The sequence below is a fragment of the Lepisosteus platostomus genome, chromosome 15, assembly GCF_059453375.1.
Source record: "Lepisosteus platostomus isolate fLepPlt1 chromosome 15, fLepPlt1.hap1, whole genome shotgun sequence".
In the NCBI taxonomy this organism is placed as follows: Eukaryota; Metazoa; Chordata; class Actinopteri; order Semionotiformes; family Lepisosteidae; genus Lepisosteus; species Lepisosteus platostomus.
The window spans coordinates 25,716,482-25,735,484 of NC_142625.1; the positions used below are offsets into that span (position 1 = coordinate 25,716,482).

General features: G+C 45.7%; 1 protein-coding gene across 4 annotated transcripts in view; it reads right to left on the reverse strand.

The window, feature by feature from the left end:
* slc12a5a (solute carrier family 12 member 5a) overlaps window positions 1–19,003 on the reverse strand; it is a 183,487-nt gene that overhangs the window by 117,972 nt on the left and 46,512 nt on the right. For all 4 annotated transcript variants that reach the window (XM_088607691.1, XM_088607690.1, XM_088607692.1 and 1 more), the window contains exon 2: window positions 17,747–17,779. In XM_088607691.1, coding sequence (XP_088463817.1) covers window positions 17,747–17,779 — 33 coding nt within the window. The remainder of the gene's footprint in view (window positions 1–17,746; window positions 17,780–19,003) is intronic.

The following is a 19,003-nucleotide window of genomic DNA, read 5'->3' on the forward strand; positions in this document are numbered from 1 at the left end:
ATTTCAGTCAAGATAAAATCTTGGACTGCATCTAAGACTGCACAACAGTAGTTGCATAAAAACACAGGCATCCATTTACAAATGTTTTCTTTCAGTTTGCTTCAAGACTTGTTTTTCAATTTTCCATTTTCCTTTTCCTTTTTATCCCACTCATTTGGAACTGCAGGCTGTAGACCAACTCCAGTGGTAGTGTCACGCTGGCACTGGGGAGGTGAGGACTGTACACTCACCCTCCTCCGAGCACATGCGTGTGGCCATCTGCTTCTTGCTGCCATTGTGAATGCCTATGGGAGAGCACAGATGTGTGCCTTTCCAGCTAAAGAGATCACAGGTGCCTATTAAGTTCCTAGGGGCTGCAGATGATACCCTGGATGACTGGGGCCAACATTCTTGCAGAATCCCAACTGTCATCAGCAAATGATACAAACTAGCGTTGTGTATAATTACAGATTTAATGAGCCAGGTTTTTCCTGACAGGTGACAGCATTATACTGCATTCAACCGAAACCTGTCTGGCTGTGAGGCAGTAAAAAGTGGTCAAGATGTCTCTACAGTTAGACAATGCATAAGCTGAACTAGAATGTCCCATTTAGCCCATTTGGAAATGAATGAATACAGGGTCAGTACTATGACTGTGTGTAAAAGCAGATTGTGTATATTGAGCACGATCAGACTGTGTCCAAAAACAGATCTCTGTTGCAATGGTTTATTCCTTATAGAAGACCAACCATAAAATAAGAGACAGAAGTATTTAAATTATTAAGTCAGTTTGGAATCATTCAGGCTTTGTGCCAGGTGTTCAGAATAATATCCAAAGTCAATATATACTATACTGGCAGGGTGAAACAATTAGGTTTATAGTGGACAGGGAAAAATAAACAACTTTGGGAAAAAACAAGGAACCCTTTTTCTAAGCATGTTAAGACCTACAGCTCTAATATGCTTTGAATTTGATTTTTGTTGGAAAATGTTAGATTTCATACATGCGGGGAGTTTTATGTAGATGGTTTACAGAAGACTGTTTGTTGCTTGTAGTATACAAATCAAGAGAAAATAATCCAGTAAAGCTAAAAAATCTAAATGAATTAATAAAGCAATATTAGTGGTGTAACTCACAGAATATCCTAAGCCCCGTCTTTGTTTGCAAACTACTATAACATCAAGAAACATCTCATGAACTCAGATGAATACAAAGGGAAATGAGAAAGAATATCCATAGATGTCGAGGTCACTATGATGGAAGCAATACCTGACATAATTAATTTGGGACCTGCATGCACTGCAGTGTACTGAAGTCCTCGAAGTGATATGCTTGTCAAAGAGCATTGTCATACCAATTCTTGAATTTAAAATGAACACACTTCTTCAGCATAAGCCTCCCTTTCTTGTTAAAATTCTCAAACGTCCTTCTCCCACAGTAAAAGAGTCTTGTAATGTCCTTTGCAAAATATATTGGTGCCACTTTCCATATTCAATTAGTGCTATTACCAGCTACAAATTAAACCTGCATGTTTATTAACAATATTGAGGATTAATGATGACAATCAGAAGAGGAAGGCGCACCGTTCAGGAGAAACCGGGCTGTGCCGCGAGGTGTTAACTACCAGAATGATGTGTGACAATCACAAGTGAACATCACGAAACTAACACAGCTTCGCAGTCACACTAAATGGGCTTGAAAAATGAAATTGCAGCGGTCCTCACAAAATGCATGTTCACTCAAGTCAGTTCTTGAAGGAAATGTTATCATTTCCTTTTGGAGAATGAAGTGCTGCAGGCAGAGGAAGGGTGGAGGCCCTGGCTTGGATGTGCCAGCTCTCACTTTGCCCCTCCTCTGATCTGTCCTGGACAGTCTCAGCTGGAAACCTTGTCCCCATGTCCCACTACGACAGGGATCGACAGTCTGATTGTCCTTCTACCAGCGTTTTAGTTTGCAGTGTGTAAACACAGCCTCTGGATGTTTCTAACAAAGGTCAGGCCATACCCTTAGTGACTTCTGGGAACCCTTTGCAATAGGTGACAGTATTTCTGGGGTAATTACCCACAGTATGAATTATTTCCAACACAGTTAGCTTAAATGAGATGCATTTTAAGACCCACTGCAGCCCCCTGATTTTAATGTTATTAGCCACTCATTGTAAAATATTACCACCTTTTCATGAAAGTTTCTGTATCATTAGCATCATGAATAATGCTACAGATAGAGCTTAATAAGGGCAAAGAGAGGCAGCAAAGTGAGTTAATTCGCATAACAGGGCCAAATTAAATGGCCTCTTTTTAATAAACAGGCAGTTGGGTTTAACCCTTGCAGAACCACACGTGACCAACTACGGCTCAGAGCTTAGAGGATTTCTTTCACAGGTTCTGTGTTGGTCCTGTGTAACGGACTAGGGAACTAGGGTCGTATGCATCGTCACATCGTGAAAGACAGCACCATCCTTGCATATTAATTCAGAACACCTCATTCCAGTCCCATCGATGACCTCATCCTTGGTGCATAAAGGCACAGACAGAAGCGTTTGATTTATTACATTCAATTTTCCAGTAATATATATTGAATCCCTCTGGCCGCACAAACCTCCAGAGCTCTATCGCACCACTCTGGCCTCAAAAAGAGAGGATCCTCAGTTCTGCATTTATGGTGGGGAGCTTTTCTACAGGATATATGGTGAACCTCAAGACTTGGAGCTCTCCGGGGGTTTGAAATTCCCACGCCTGGCTAGCCAGAACAAAGGAGACAGCGCCCCATCATTCAGACAAAGGACTGTCCTGCCGCATTAAACAGGGTTACAATTAAATAAGACAACTTTTAAATTCTCTAATATTTCAACAAACAGTTTGTCATTTTCACTTGGTTTTCAGCATTCGACAGATAACCTGATGACCAACAGCCCTGCAAACTACGGCACAGGTGCATGACCTCCAGCACTTTAACACCCTTCAGTTCCAGGGCCCCAGTGTTGGAATCCCACACATTCTTGGCCCCCTTGTCAGAGGAACATGTCCACAGCCCTAGCTGTGGTGTTTGTGAGTGCCGGAGGCCCAATCGCAATCCTCTGAGAACACCTTATTGGTATGGATACTCGTCAATCTGCTACACTAATCATAAGCTGCTATTCCACATGCTATTCCACAAGTGCGGAGCGGTGACACTTGTGGCTAAGGATCTGCGTCTGTGGCTGGAATGTTGCCGGTTCAAATCCCGCGGCCGGCAGAGGAATCCTGCTCCGTTGTGCCCCTGAGCAAGGCCCTTAACCCCAGCTGCTCCAGGGGCGCCATATCCATGGCTGACCCTGCGCCCTGACCCCAAGCTTCTCTCTCCCCCTCTGTGTGCGTGCGTCTCATGGAGTATGCAAAAGCTGGGGTATGTAAAAAGACAAATTCATAATGCAAGAAAACGTATATGGCTAATAAAGTGATCTTCTCTACAAACTCAGAGGCCATGGCACAATCAAGTCTTTTATTACACGTTGCAAAAGACAATTTACAGACTGAGAGTGATTCATTAATGCCCCTGCTGTCTCTCTTCAAGACAGTGCTGCTCAGAGACATGTTCTGGCTTTTATATTTTAGTTCATGCACTGATTAATTTGTTGTTCTAGAAAATGCGTTTGAAATCATATTCTCATATTCATATTGATTTCTTCTTTTTTTTTTTTTGCCTGCTTCAGTTTTTAATCTTCTGCCAAGACTGACCTGTTTATCTGTGAGCTGGTGATTCTTTAGTCAGTGTCGCATTATTTGGAAATCTACAGATTCGCAGTGCACTGTGTCAAGTCAAACTGTGAGAGGAGAGGCTTTGTTAAGCAGTCAGTTCTGATGTGTGCTGATGGGATACTGATAACCCCCCTAAAACTGCACTAGTAAACAAATGCTACAGGTTTGTACAGCAGACATCATCGTTATGCCTTGAACTTTTAACAACAGCTTCGCCATGCTTAAACCTGCACTTAGTTATTGATCAGGCCTTTTGTCACTTAGTCTTTAACACACCTTTCTGCATGCTTTACCATGATTGCACTGTACTTCACTGCAGTCTCCTTAGCATTTACCACAGAATACCATAATGACACTCGGCATCAACCCTTTAGAAGCAAAATGCTTTGTGCTTTGTGCAAAAGCCATAAGAGACATTTAGTCCTGTCTGTCTGTTTAGTTTGTGAGCAGGATGCAGAGAACATCAAAGAGGCCACTCACGGTCTGGCAATGAGATAGAGAGAACCATCCCCAGATTTCAAGTCAATCAAACCCAACATGCATGTCTTTGGGCAGTGGCAGAAAATCAAAAGCCCCCCCCCCCATCCCCCAAAGGCCATGCAAACGAGAACATGGTGTGCAAACTCCACTCAAATGTCCGCCCCAGGCAAGATTCAAACAGAGGGCCTCGGAGCTGCGAGGAAGCACTAACCACCCAGACCACCATGCCGACCTGGGGCCACGTGCGCAACTCGAGACCACGTCAAAACCGGAACGGGCTGCGGACGTTCGCAACAGAAGTGCTTCACTAAAGCGAGGACCACCAAAGGTTTGCATCAGGCACCAAAAAAAAAATCTACCGACAGGAGACTTCAAACTGAAAAAAGCCAGAGAAGATGTGATAATAAATAATGCAAAGATGGGTTTTAAGCCTCAATGATTTTGAGTCTTGCAATTCAAAGAACAGTCAAACCTGGCCCTTTTTGTGTTGAAAAACAGTGATTTGGTTATTTTTAATATTTGGAAAATATATATAATTCATTGTGGCCTTTCTGGCCAGAGTTAGAATCGCTGCTCTGCTTCAACCCGCACTGCTGCTGTATTTCTGTCCACGGTGGGCTGGCAGCACACTTCCAGCCTCTGTGGCTCACAGCATCAAAGGTTTGTACGTCTGCTTTTGCTCCAGTGGGTTTCCAGGAATAGACTGGGTATTCCCACAAAAGGAGGAGGAACACGTAAGGAGCACAGTACAGCACTCATCAGAAGACCAAAGGAAGAGTGCTCAAGGACCATGCATGCAGAACAGGCTACATTTAATAGGCAGTGCTCAGCAAAGCTTTACAAGAGAAGCAGAATTTATGGGTTATGCATTTACTCAGGCCTGTGGTGCCTGTGGCTCATGCATATGTGAATGGTAGACAGCATTATATTTAATACTGGTTAACTCTACGGCACCTTTTAGACAGCAAGCAAGACAGATCAACCAACAATTTCAGCTCATTTTAATACCCACACACTACAGATCTATGTCAGTTTTTATAGATTATATATACATATTATTTTTATATCGTAGAGACAAACTCATACAGTAAGAATCATGTTCCCTGCCTTCACCTGACTGCAGCTGATAAGCATCTGAGCTCCAGCGCTCAAAGACAGGGTCTGTTTTCAGCACTCTTCACAGACTACAATAAAGAGCTGGTGAGCGATTTTCTCTAGGAATCCTCTGAGCAGGTTTTTCTAAAAATGCAGTTACAGATAAGGTATTGCAAGAAAACTCTGCATCCTAGCGCATGTATCAGCTGCAGTTCCCAACACAACAAACATACATTTTGATGAATATCACAAAAAAACAGGATTTTCTTTGTGCTGCTCCTCCGAGGATCTACCACCGACCTTTACAAATACTATTTTTACTATTTTTACAGGTCAGGTTCCTCCCTGGTGCTCAGTTCTAAAAGGAGGTCACTGTAATTACACGAAGCCGAGGGGGTGTCAGCTGCCAGAGTCCTGCCGTCGTGCTGCAAGGAAATTGCGCCGTCACACTCGTCAGCGGAGACGAACTAGAAGACGTTTCTAAGAGCCTATCTTGTGGATAGACGCGTGCTCAAAGGCTTCAGCGATGAGCCGAACGAGAGGAGGACCAAGAGAAACACCAGGGCGGTGCAGTCGGAGACCTGCGAGGACAGCGCTGGCGTGAAAGTGTCCTGTGGGATGCAGTAGCGAGTGGAGCTCCTGCCGAGGGGAAACCGAGCTCAAGGCAGCCGCAAGCGAGCGGGGATTGTATCTGTTCTGAGAAATACTTTCATGTTTGCAAAGCAGTGTGAAAACGTAATCATGGTTATTGACAGACTGAGAAAGCTGACTCTTCTTGACCTCTGTTCGACCAGCAGTGGGTGGAGGATGGGCAAGAGTCGTTGAGTCTTCTGTCCAGAATCCCACTGACGGGGAGGGGAATGGGATACTGAGATTGCTTAGGACCTCTGTCAGGCTTTTTATACCCATTTTTGGAATGAAAGCAATTGTTTCCTATCTTGTGGTTAAAGCAAAATCCATTTCCAGTAACATTTCATTGCGTGCACCCTGAACTGTAACACTTTTAAAGATAGTTCTGTGAGGCACTTCAACAACTGCACACCAGCCATATTCAAGAAAGGCACAAAAAGGCGTTGAACAGAACAGAGCTCAGAACATTAAACAGTGTAGAGAGGCACTTTGATTCCTTCCAACATTTTTTTTAAGGAATACTGACTTGATTGGGTCTTCCAATGCCTTTTTCATTCTGAAAGAAATCTTTCAACAAAGGTTTCCCATTAGGACTCATTACTGGCAAGCTAATCTATTGCTAAACTCCAAACTAATGCATGCTGAGGGGCATTATTGGCTGTAGTACTGCATTTGATTCTCAGATTGGACACATTAATAATGTCACTGCAAAGCTTTTGGGCAATTGTCTCATTTCAGGTCGGTTCGAATGCTCCAGTTAAGAGCAAAACATCTTTATCAGTTTCAGGATGTCAACCACATTGCACAGTTACTCACAGAAAGATCGTGGTGCTAGCAACACTTACTGTAGCAAAAAGCCTCCTGTACTCGTGCTTAGAGGCCAGACAAGTTGAGTTGACCCAAATAAGACATATAGACTTCATATGCTTTCATGGTTTGATAGCATACGCACTACTATGGGGTGGAGCAGTGGCACTGTGGCTCAGGATCTGTGCCTGTGGCTGGAAGGTTGCAGGTTCAAATCCCGCAGCTGGCAGAGGAATCCTACTGTGTTGGGCCCCTGAGCAAGGCCCTGAACCCCAACTGCTCCAGAGGTGCTGTATAAATGGCTGACCCTGCGCTCTGACCCCGAGATTCTCTCCCTGTCTGTGTGTCTCATGGAGAGCAAGCTGGGGTCTGCGAAAAGGCAACTTCCTAATGCAATTAATAATGTCACTGCAAAGCTTTTGGGCAATTAACGATGGACCCTGCACCCACAAAGAAAAAACACTAACTAAATTACTATCGAAGGGTATTTTACAACAACCAATAACTTTTAGACCTTGACATGTATTTATTTAAAATATTAAATACTTTATCAACAGATCATATTCTATAATAATGTCCAGTCCTCAAAATGGCTTTTTCCCCCTGTTAATTACAGAACTCACTACAAAGAAAGCTCCACACTACATGCACTAGGAGATGGCCAAAGGAACCAGAAGCCATTTCTGGCTCTTGAACCCTGAGAGAACATTCCACAGCCCCTGCACAACTATCATGCCGAAAGGGAGGAAGAGTACATCTTGTTCAAAAAAGATGCTGAAACTTTAATTTAGCTTTTCAGCACGTCTCTGGCAATTGATTATAGCTATCCATCATTCAGGAGCTCCAGGTGTCCCAGTGTTATCACTCTGCGCCTAGCGTCAGGGGCTCTCTTACTAAACACGGCACCTCATGCAGAACTGCAAATGCTCCATCATTAAAATCAGCACTCGAGACACATGGCCCCCAGAAACACGCATTTCGGTGTCCATCTTTTTTTTCTGCCCAATGTGGAAGATGACACCTGAGTAAATCTCAGCGAATGAGCTCCCTGAAGCGGAGGATAAAGACCTCTAGAGTTGAACAGTGCGTTCCGCCCTGCAGTATCTAGAGCATTGAGCTTTGCTAGATGCGATCACAGAAGTAAAAACATTAAACAGCCCCATAGAGGAAACTATTCATTATCATTTCCATTTGCTGTTACCGTTAGATCAAAGGGATTCCTGCAATTTCACTTCAAACTGTGGGCTTACAGCCTTTTTTGACAAATTCATATCCACCTTCAGCACCTCTGATGTTTACATACAGCACCTCATCTCTTGATTTCCTGCTGAGTTGTCATGGTATGACAGCGCAGTTGACCCGTGCTTGATGACAAATTCCATACTTTGTCACAGAATCAAACAGGTGCCAACGACAGGGAGGGATTGAATGGAAATTGTGATGCTGTGTTTTGTTGATGGAAGATCTTTCCCCTTTGAAAACTATCTGTACTTTGTTGCGCCCTGCTTAGTAAAGATTGAAATAAAAACACCTGAAGAAGGCTCCACAGCCAAAATGTTGCATTTCTTTTCTTCTCTTTGCAGCACGGAATACAATCCTTTCAAAATCCTACAAAATCCATTCAATAAAAACTGCACCCACATTAGCAGGATGTGCTGGATGTGCTGTAACGGAGAAGTTCTGAAATAAATATTTAGCAGATGCTTTTAACTAGCCCTTTACCTTTTCCACCAGATACCCTGAGCTCTTACGATGTGTTAGAAATCATTCAAACTCCTCTGATAATGGCTACAAATGACAACGCAATATTTGCATTCCTGTTGGAGTACACTGTGGCAGTTTTTTTAAATACTGTTTGCTCTGCTGAGGCCTGAAGCAGCATTGGCGGAGGAGGCTTTTGTCTTACCAGAGCACTGCCCATTGCCTAGGTCAATCTCTCTCAGTTGGCATAGTGGCGGTCAAGCGACCAAGATCAGCGGGCCGACTGGCAGCGCCCATGACCCAAACACCCCAGGAACAATAAGCAGACAACCCCACTGCAAGACACCCCCCCGGGGAAAATGCACCGCATTTCCACACCTTATGGTGGGATTGCTTGCACCAGTGTCAATACTGAGGCCAGGCCCGAGTCGGAACTGAGCTGTTGGCGACGTCTCCCCTTGTTCCCCTGCGAAAGTGTTCTCACTCCACGCTGGGCGATGAGAGGGTGATGACAGCACGCCCGGCGCTGGAGCTGGTGAAACACGTGCCTTTGAGGGTAAAAACACGGCACGGTCTGGAAGTGTATTCTAAGGGCTGAGCAGAAAAAAAACATGGCGAATCAAGAGCGCTACACTCCCCTCGCACTCTGCTTCACCACACACACAGATCCAGTGGCTGCATTGTGAAGGCTAACTGGACTACGATTCAAAACAATTCCTTGTCACGAACAACACCAATATGAATCAGTTCTCTCTGCTCTTTGCTTGAATGCATCTCCTGATGAATGTGGTCTGCCCGAACATGCAGGGAATAAACACAAGAGCCTTGTATTCTTCCATAAAGACAGCAACATTTTTTTTTTGCCGTCACTGATCCAGGACAGCAAACATTCTGTGTAAATTCAGCCATGACCTTTTTTCAACCACAAATTTAATTTAGTCAGGAAAAAAATTATTGAACCTGAACAACACAGCATCTCATGACCTACTGTTTCACCACTCAAACAAAAAACGGGGAGAAAGATACTGTACCTGTAAGAAAAGATATTTGCTTTAGTTGTACAGTGTGACAAAAGAATAGTTCTCCCCTATCCATAGAGGATCAGCATTTGTACAGTACATTTGGAGTGAGCCGTGCTTTGAAGCTGGACACGGATGAGAGGGGACAGAGCTAACACACAGCTATGCTGTAGAGCTAGGTTACGTGCCTCAGGAGTGGTTACTGTCCCTGCTTGCAGACAACTGAATGAATTGCACAGCGCAGTGCAGATGAATGGGAGCAATCAACTGTGGGCGACACAGGAGAGGCAGAAATGAACGCCCCACGAACACCTTGAGTGAGACAGGCTCAGATTCTATCGTCATTCCTCAAAGGAGTGCTCAGGGCTTAAAAATCTTTCCGTCTTTGTCTCTGCTCGTCAGCCCTGAGAAGCCGTTGGGCCCTAAGGGCTGTGCCAGAAAACCCAACCATATTCAAGAGCGAAGGAGGAGGATAAAAGCGGTTGAAGACGGGCCCCGTTACAGCCTCCTTCACCCCCGCCCTGAATCTCAGCTCCCGGGTTGGGCCGAGGATCAGAGGAAATTGTTCCTCAGAAAGCTTTCCAGCCCTGAGCACTAACGGCCACTGAAGTAATGGAACGGGCTTACAGCGCGTCTTAGAGAAATGACAGATGTGTGCATTTAAAGCATTAGAAGACATGTCCTGCAGCCCCACACAGGCTGACCCTGACTCTGAGGGCAGGACTGCAGTAGAGCGTCACACACTGTCGCACACATGGGCAGGAAGGGAAAGGCTTTGAGCAGTTAGCAACACTTATGCTTACTGTTTTATACCCCGATGTCAAATACGCAAATGTAACTACCCGTTCCCCCCCCCCACTCCCACCCGACATACACAAAACATTCATTTTGTAGCTCTGAGGGTTGTTTTTTCATAGCTTTACAAAACAAAAAGTCAGTAAACCAGCTTTCAAGTAGCGTTTCACAGCGAAGACGCTTTGTCTGCATTGAGGACGTCCCCAACGTCACTGCCAGAGCCACCCATCGATACCGCCCTCCGTTGTTTCATTAAGAATGGAAACTGAGCCATAAGCAATATGCTGCGCCTGGTTGATATTTACGAGAGGAAAAATTTGGATACGTTACAAACGGCAAGGTACTGACTTCTGGCAAAGACATCCTTCCTGAAAGCATTCTTCAAGCTGGGTGCAAAGCATTGGGTATCGTAACCAGGCAGAGCCATCACAGCTCTACAGGGGGTGCCTGAGGGGTCCCCGTCTCAGCGGACAGGCGCAGCAGGGTCTGGGTGGCAGAGTCTGAGCTCAGCTCTCCCCTTGATCGCCTTTCATCGCTGTGCTGTAATGCTTTTAACAACCCATTACACACCTTGTTCAAGGGAGCATTAAATGGCTTATCACTTGTAGAACAGGCATGTTAATAACAGTGGAAAATTGCCGCGGATAAGCAGTGGCTGTGGTTGTGATGTGCACTAATGCTCTGATAGAAGGGCTTAATTAGCAGACCTTGCTGGGGTCAGTGATTGTTGACAGGGGAAGACAGCAGGGTCAAAGGTCAGATTCAGACACGCTGTACAAGGCGCCTCGCCCACTGTGGCCAGTGCACTTTGAACCGAGAGTCCATAAAATGGAACTGGCAGAAGGGCTGGTTTTATATGAATCTTTGAAAGTCATTACAGGGCATCATTAAAATGCAGTTCTGAAAAGATCTGCCCCTGCCCACTTCCTCATTTTCTCTTTAATTCCTCAGGTCAGGGATATGGGTAAGCGATGCAACATTTTAACACGTTTGTTTTGATGAGCTCTGTTCATTTACAGGTAAGATTGTGTGTGCTCACTCTGAGTAAACTCAATGCTTTTGTTCTTACTAATCCCTTCTAGAGGTGTCCATGGCTTTCTGGAAGACCTGTAGACATTTTCACTAATAAAAATGGCTTTGAGGAAAGCAAGACAAAACAATATTTAACCAAATTCAGAAACACAGCCTGTGACCTCATTTCTGGCACAACTGTCACCAGCCGACCTCCTTTTCTTAAAGTTTCAGCAGCTGTGTGGAGCACTCATCTGCATGGACAAGGTTTGTATTTCAAACCTAAAACACTCCTTTTTTGTTTTACAATGAAACAGCCATTTAAAAAAATCCTAGACGACCAGGGCACATTCAAAGATGAAAGTGTGATTTGCTCCACAACTCTTAATTAAGGGCTGACTCAGAAGAGCCAAGCCCAGGTACTGATGCTGAGATTCCAGCCACTTGAGAAGACTGGCCAGAGTGAATAGGATTAATTTAGATCATTACGATTTCTTTTTATTAAGGATTCTTTTATGTCTGGTGGAGCCTGCTGTGCTCTGTCTGCCAGTTATTGTAAAAGTCTAGTAATTGTCAATGGATATGATTGGTAGATGATTTTTTGCACTAAACTAAAACAACCACTATTATCTTTGGTTATTGGTGTTTTAGAAGGCAAAATATCAACAGCTCTAGCCTCTTTTTGTTCAGCGGATTTATTTGTGAAAAAGGCCTAGTCCGGACTGAAAAAAAACACAGAAAATGAGAAATGCAGGCTGATAGAAACAACCCACTTGATTAGAAAGGGGAGGGGCAAACGCTACTCTGATGGTTGTTTTGAAAGCTTCTGGTTACATGGTCTTCATGGTGCCCCGCCCACCCCCCCCCCACCATTTCTTACTGTGGTATTCTGGGTATTCTGTGATTTGCTGTGGCCCTATGACCTGCCCTGGGACATGTACTTCCTAAACCAACGACAGAGCACAGCTCAGCCTGACGCCCGCAGTGCAACTGCTGCAAAATACAGTATAATACCCTAATCCGCAGATTAAGGCCAAACCGCACTGGACAGGATTTCTCTCTTTCCTCCACAATCAGAAAAATGTGTTGTGGAACCCAGGACTCAGGAGGCTGCTGTATACTCATGCTCATGGGTGTGTGGTTTTCTTCACGGTTGTTCCCCACATTGCTGCCTTTCCAGCTGACCCCTTCCTCTGACCACTACAGGCTTTTCTTGACCTTAACATTGAACGAAGAGGAACTGGCTTAGATGAGGAAGGATTTTGGCACGTTTCCGTACACTTCACTATATTGCACCAATGTTACCCTGTATGTTCCATGTTTGAAAGCTATGCGAGAATCCCAGCTGAAGCAGCCTGCCCGGCTCTGTGCACAATGCTCTCTAGCAGGAGTAAACACAGCCTGCTTGCTTGCATGTGAGAGATTTTTCATTGGTCTCCAAAATGCAAACACGGACATGAAAAGCAGTCCTGAAGCAGAAAACACTGGAGCAGACATAGAGATGCAGCAAAAGTTTAACAACGCAAAGGATACACTGTCAATTAAAAATGAAGGGACAATGGGCTGTGATTGAGAACGTTCTTTAAACAGCATGATCCCGGAAAAAAAAAACATTATCCTGGCAACATGTCATGAAAATCAAGGAATCCTTACAAATTACACCCATTTATGAGCAATCAGGGAGTTAAAAGTGAAGTCTGAGCTGAGTAAAACCTGCAATCGAGGACTGTATAAAGTAGGATGTGTTTGAGTGGTCTCTGACTTATTCCCATATCACACTTCATCTTCACTTTGGATACATCTTACTTACAGCCGTGCAATAAACTGGAACAGGGTACTAGTAAATACAACTGGGAAAGACGCTGCAAATGCTATGTTAACATTATGCATACTATCATGTACACTTATTCTCCATCATTGTTAAAGCTCTATGTGTATATAAATAAAAGTTCAGGTAAGTTCAGGAAAAATAAGACTATAGGATTTGAGATCAGCTCTGGTAATAAATGAAAGCCGTAAATGGAGCTATTGGATGCAGTTTCAGAACAACTGGGCATTATTTTGCATTAGTGGGTATTACTGGACAGTTGCAGTTCAATAATCAAGAGATTTTTTTTTAGAGGAAGCATTTGTGAAAAGCGATAAAGTAAGAACGAGAAGAGAGCTTGTGTAGCATACAAGCAACAGAACAGCGGAGAGGAAGAACAGACAAGGACACTGCTCTCATGTTCCACGAGGAAGGCAAATCTTTTAATCACCCCTGCTCTTCAGGCTGGGCAATGGAGTGCTGGCATGCAGGGATGAGCTCAGACCTGAATTAAAAGGATTTTTCTGATCTTCAATGTGCTCCTGTCTCTGGAAATGATACAGAAGGGATCAGTGCCTTTCGAGCTGAAGTCATGGGGCACAGAACGCAGCAGGGATCTGACTGTCTAGTGTAAACAGTGCCCCTTGCGGAGCAACTACAGGAAGACAGTGGGTGCCCAGCAGAAAATGGGGAAGTTGAGGAGCAGTTGCAGAAGGACTTTCCTTCACATCCTCCCGATTCTAGGAATTGTGCAACCAGATAGTGACAGAGAAAAGCGTCTTTGCCTGATGGAATCATATCTACACTCTTACTCAAGATGACAACAGCTATAGCAAAGCCCACCACCCCGCTGAGACTCTTCATACCGTTTTGAGCAATAAATGTGGTCTCTTGAAAAAGAAATAACTACACCTGAAAAGCTGAGACAGAAAACCAGTCCTCTGGGGGTAAAGGTACTTTACAACATTAACCACGCATCAGGTATTTACCCCGGACCGTACCAGGTACTAAGACTGAGGCTGGCTGACGGCTCTCTTCCCCCTCCCGCGTGACCCGACTTCCTACAATCAACCAGCTCTGTTGGCGTGACAGCCCGTAGCATTTACAGTACGACATGTACCAAGAAAAGTTTACCACTGCATTTTCCTAATGACCGACTAGAGTGTGTCGCAACGGGCCAGGTTGGCATTCTGCATTCTCAGACTCGAGAGCCGCGGCACCTTTCATGACGCGCGGACCCGGGGGCGTTGAGGCGTGTAGGCAAACGCTCGCAATGCACGTGTCTCGCACGCACCCCCAACCTCCCCGCACGGGTCCCGGCGCAGACCCGGCGTCAAACCTCCTCATCATCAGCAAGCCAGCAAGACGTAGCCTTGAAAGGCACCCTGCTGCCGCAACTTTCAAAAGAGAAGAGCCCTCTACATTAACCACAACTGGGAACTGCAGACAGAAGTCTGCTGCAGACCACCCACACGAGTGCATTAAGAGTTTAGACAAGTATAACGGCTGGCATGCATGCACTTTTTGCCAGCTATCTAAACTAAGATTACTAGTTTAGCAGAAGTGAGCAGGGAAGAGTCCAAGGCATTGAATCAGTTAACTGAATTCTACCCTGGATCCTTACTTGTGTAGGAGTTATTTAATTATACCCTCTTCTTTGTTGTTTAAAAGCATGCCACTCTTCATGTTTGCTTATCCATGGAAATCTGTCAATAAGGAGTGTTATAAAAAGGGCGGAATATCTGAGGCCCCATAAACAAGCTGGTCCGCAGGCTCTTAGCGCAGCGCTTGCATGCTTTGAGCAATTTGTCAGTCATTTTGCCGCCTTCACTAAAGGAACCCGCGGATAACAATTCCCCTTGTTTTTCGGAAAAGCTCCGGTTTCTGGCGCAATCGAGCCTTCATCAACAGGACACCGCTTGCCCTGGGGGTGCCTGGGCTCCCGCGGTCTGAGCACCACAACTGGTAATCAGCGCTGTGCTGGCAGATCGTTTGGAGGCACTCTATCCTAATGAGATCGCCATGCAGCCCGGCCAAGTGTTCAGCGTCACCTAATGAGATTACTGCCCTACGAGTGGGATATTAAGGGAATATAAAGTAGCTAGGAGTCAAGATAAGCTCTTAGTTGTTCTTACTGCCACTGCATTGTTCAAAAAAAGGATGATGTACACAGCCCAGAGGGTACAACCACTCCAGATCTTACCACCGATATAGCTGATATGCTGATTTAATACAAATAAACAGCTGTCACGGATTATGAGATTTCCATCGCTCCGTTTACGCAACCTTGCACCCCTTTCTAACCACCACCCACGTGATCACCAGATATGGAGTTCAAACGTGGCTTCTCTGCCTCTGGATGAGGGTCCAATACCCTTGAGTTCTCAGAGGAAGGAGGAAAGCAAGGGAATCTCAAGCACATCCCCTAAAGGTCAACGGCTAAAATCCCACCTCACCTCAGCAGTGAGGTGAGACACTTGCCTGCCCTAGGTAGGCAGTACAGGTAGGAACCACAGTCTTCTGCAAATGTCAGCAATGACAGAAAGGACTTAGAGAGTTCTTAACAAAGTGCAAAAGACGCTCAGAGAAGTTAATGCTAGCTGGCCCGGATACTTGGCACATCCTAAAGTGTGCTCATCATAAACTGCAACTGCTCAGCTCAGCAACACTGCGAGTTTTATGGACGCCCAGAGAGCTCCGCTTCGTAAATATCTGCTCTCAGATCAATCAGAGCGACCGCAGCACCAGAGAGGGGCCCAGAATGGGAGCAGAATTAAAAGCGGAGCCTCTTTGCACCTGTGGGAAGACAGTCCTCAGGTGAGAGATGCCGGGCTGGGAAAGAGGCCATACGGAGTCGAAGAGCCTGGGAATGGTGGGGGAGGTGGGGGAATCTCCTGGTCTCCCTGTGATGAGCAGTCAACATCACTGCTCACTGGGAACTGCATCATGGTCAGTGCAAAACTCTCAAGAGCAGGAATTTCTCTGTGTCACACAACCCCACCTCAGTCCTTACCAGCAGCAGCAAGTCTCCATTAAGCTGCTCTTCCTGGAACAGTCGCAAGAAGTAGTACTTAACTGCTTAACACATAAAATACTTCAAACCACAGCATCACGGACAGGTTTTGGCTTCTATTACCATCCACCCGTTTTCTGTACTGATCTATCCCGTGGAGGAGAGACGGGGCCTATCCTGGCAGGCAGCAGGAGCAAGGCGGGATACACCCTGGAGGGGACGCCTGTCGATCGCGGGGCTTTGGACTGCAGGAGGACACTGAGGCACCGGGTGTAATCCCACAAGAGCCTAGGGAGTTCGGACTCCACAGCCAGGGCGCCTGCAGCAGTGCCGACCACTGCGGCAGCGAGCTGCTCTGTCGTTGTCATTCTCGGCGCGCCGGCCGTGCCTCCTCCCGCTGCCCCTGGCCCGGTCACGCTCCGCGGCAGAGTGTGCCGCACTGGATTCAATTTGGGCAGCCCGCTCCGGCCAGGCTTGCCGGAGCACGGAGCGTGACGGCAGTAAATTCTCCCGCTCCGATTCGGCCATATGCGCTCATCAGGGCTCTTTCACACTTCATTGGCCAGCGGCTCCGGCACCCTTGATTTATCTGCCCGCTGTGCTGCCCCTCCGCCTCCGGGAACCATGAAACCGCTCTTCCCAGAGACAGAGCGGCTGCTCTCGGGCTTATTCCTGCACTTCTGCCGGCAGACACCGGGCTTGCCTGCGCGCCGCCGGGCTGTGACCACGAAGAGCTGAGCCTTAGCACGCCGGCACCGAGAGCTACCACACACAGCGAGGATGCCAAGCCTCAAGGGCAGAGTGTCGCCTCCCTGAGTCACACGACACGGCCTCATTCCTCACCCTCGCCTGGGCTCGCCGAGTGACGCTTTCCAAACACCGCAGCGCAGAACGGAGCAAGAAACACGGTGAACTTGAGGGCTCGGCAGCCGGCCAAACGGTTTTCCTCTGCCTGCTTGTGCTGGGGGACAAGTTGTGGACTTGAGTGCCCTCACAAAAGGGCTGACTCTAGGTGCATGTGCCCCTGGGTAAGAGCAGGCAACAGCAGACCAGGCTAGTGTGTCAATTCAGACAGCCAGGAGAATTTACAGGCAATACTTTGTACGGTAGCTATAAAAACACCTGTGTAAGGAACAGTTAAAACCAAAAAAAGCTGGACCCACATTTCACACAGAACTATGTCAACTGGTATTGGGAAAATGTTCCAGTCCTGTCTCCACAGATATGTCTTTATTTTTTGAAAGGCTGCATTAAAATACCTAAACTTCCTTCAGTAAATGTATTCATTTTCATAACATATTAAAAATATAAAAACAAAAACGATCTTTACCAGCAAAGACTTTCACTCCAACCGAAGTTATGTTCCACTAACCTGAAATAGAGCATTTGTTTCACCTGTCTTTCTGTCCCTGAACTGGGCACAAAGCTGCTGGCCGTGTGACTCAATGGAGCACAAGCTTATAAACGCATCACACTTTCATTGATCTGGGGGGTCCTAGGAGGCATGCCATTTCCCCATTCCTGTCATTCCGAGGCTATTATTTCCTAATTAGCACCCAGAAGGGGATAGCAAGGGAAACAGAGAAAGAAAACATACAATAATGGCATCCTGAGAGCATTGGAACCAAGCCCCAAGTGCTGAGAAGTAAAGGGGAAATTCTTCTGGCTTACCTGGGGAGAAGGTGCGCACCTGCTGGACAGTATCTGTGGAGACAAGAGAAGAGGTCGGACAGTCAGAAGCCAAGAACAACCTCAGCACATAAAAAGCCCCGTATTTCACTGTCCGAGTTTGGATCCACGGCACAGATGTCTCTTCAGGGAGCTGTCCCGTTGACCTCATGAGTCTCCAGATTTTGATACCAATGACATTCCCTCTGAGTAAACCTTTTAAGGAACTACAGATAAGATGGACATGTTCTGATGGAGATTCGGCACTGCAATTTTTATTCACAAATATCTGCAATTAAAGACAGGTCAGACATCTGGCAGATGACATTTAATGTACACAAAGTCCGGGTTATTACATGCAGGGGTAAAAAAAATAAAGCTACTAAAAAATAAGCCCTGTATAGTCATTCCTCATAGGACTCTCATTTCTGGTTCATGTACTGCACATTTAGTGCGATATTTTAATCAGAAATCTCTGTCATGACAGAGGGGCCTCAGGCCAAACACAGTGCAGTAGGCGCTCAATCACCCCACAACTTCAGAGCCTCTGTAATAAAACCTCTGACAGGCAGACTTTTCAGAAGGAAAATCAGAACAGACATGCCAGTTTTCTGCTGGGTTATTTCAGAAAAGGAGAGTTATTTTATGATTGTGTTGGGGAAGCACGGCCAACAAACAGGGGTTGGTGATTTTTTTCATTTATTGTCTTTTTCCTCATTTAAAATAAAATAAGTAATCGACACCTGTTGCCACATGAAGCTGGGAAACCTAAAACCACAGAGTGGGGGGAGATCAGGAGTTTCTAGTTGCTTTCCCAAGCACTTTGGAGGTGTTCATTAAGTACCATTAATAAGTACTGATTTTATTTATCTACATTCTAAATAAATATTCAGTAAACAGCTAAACGTTATAGTTCTCTAGTTCAAGAACCATGTGGTCTGTAACTTCATCTGTAAATTTATCTTCCTTTTGTATCTTTCTTTTCTGTGGGTGACTTGCGCTCAGATAAGCACCTCCTTATTTTCTGCTGTAGGCCATTTGTCATCTTTCCCTCAGCCATCCCAGGGATGCAGGGGAGCGGGCATCTTCCCAGGGAAGAGCAGGTGCAAGCTCTGAAGAGATACATTGTGATGGCAAGGATTTGCAAGAAATGGAGTCCCCTGTGCACAACGCTGTTCTGAACACTACAAGCAACATTTGCACCTCAGAAAACATTTTACAGCATTTAAAAGGACAAAACAGAGATGGAGAAAAGCGGAA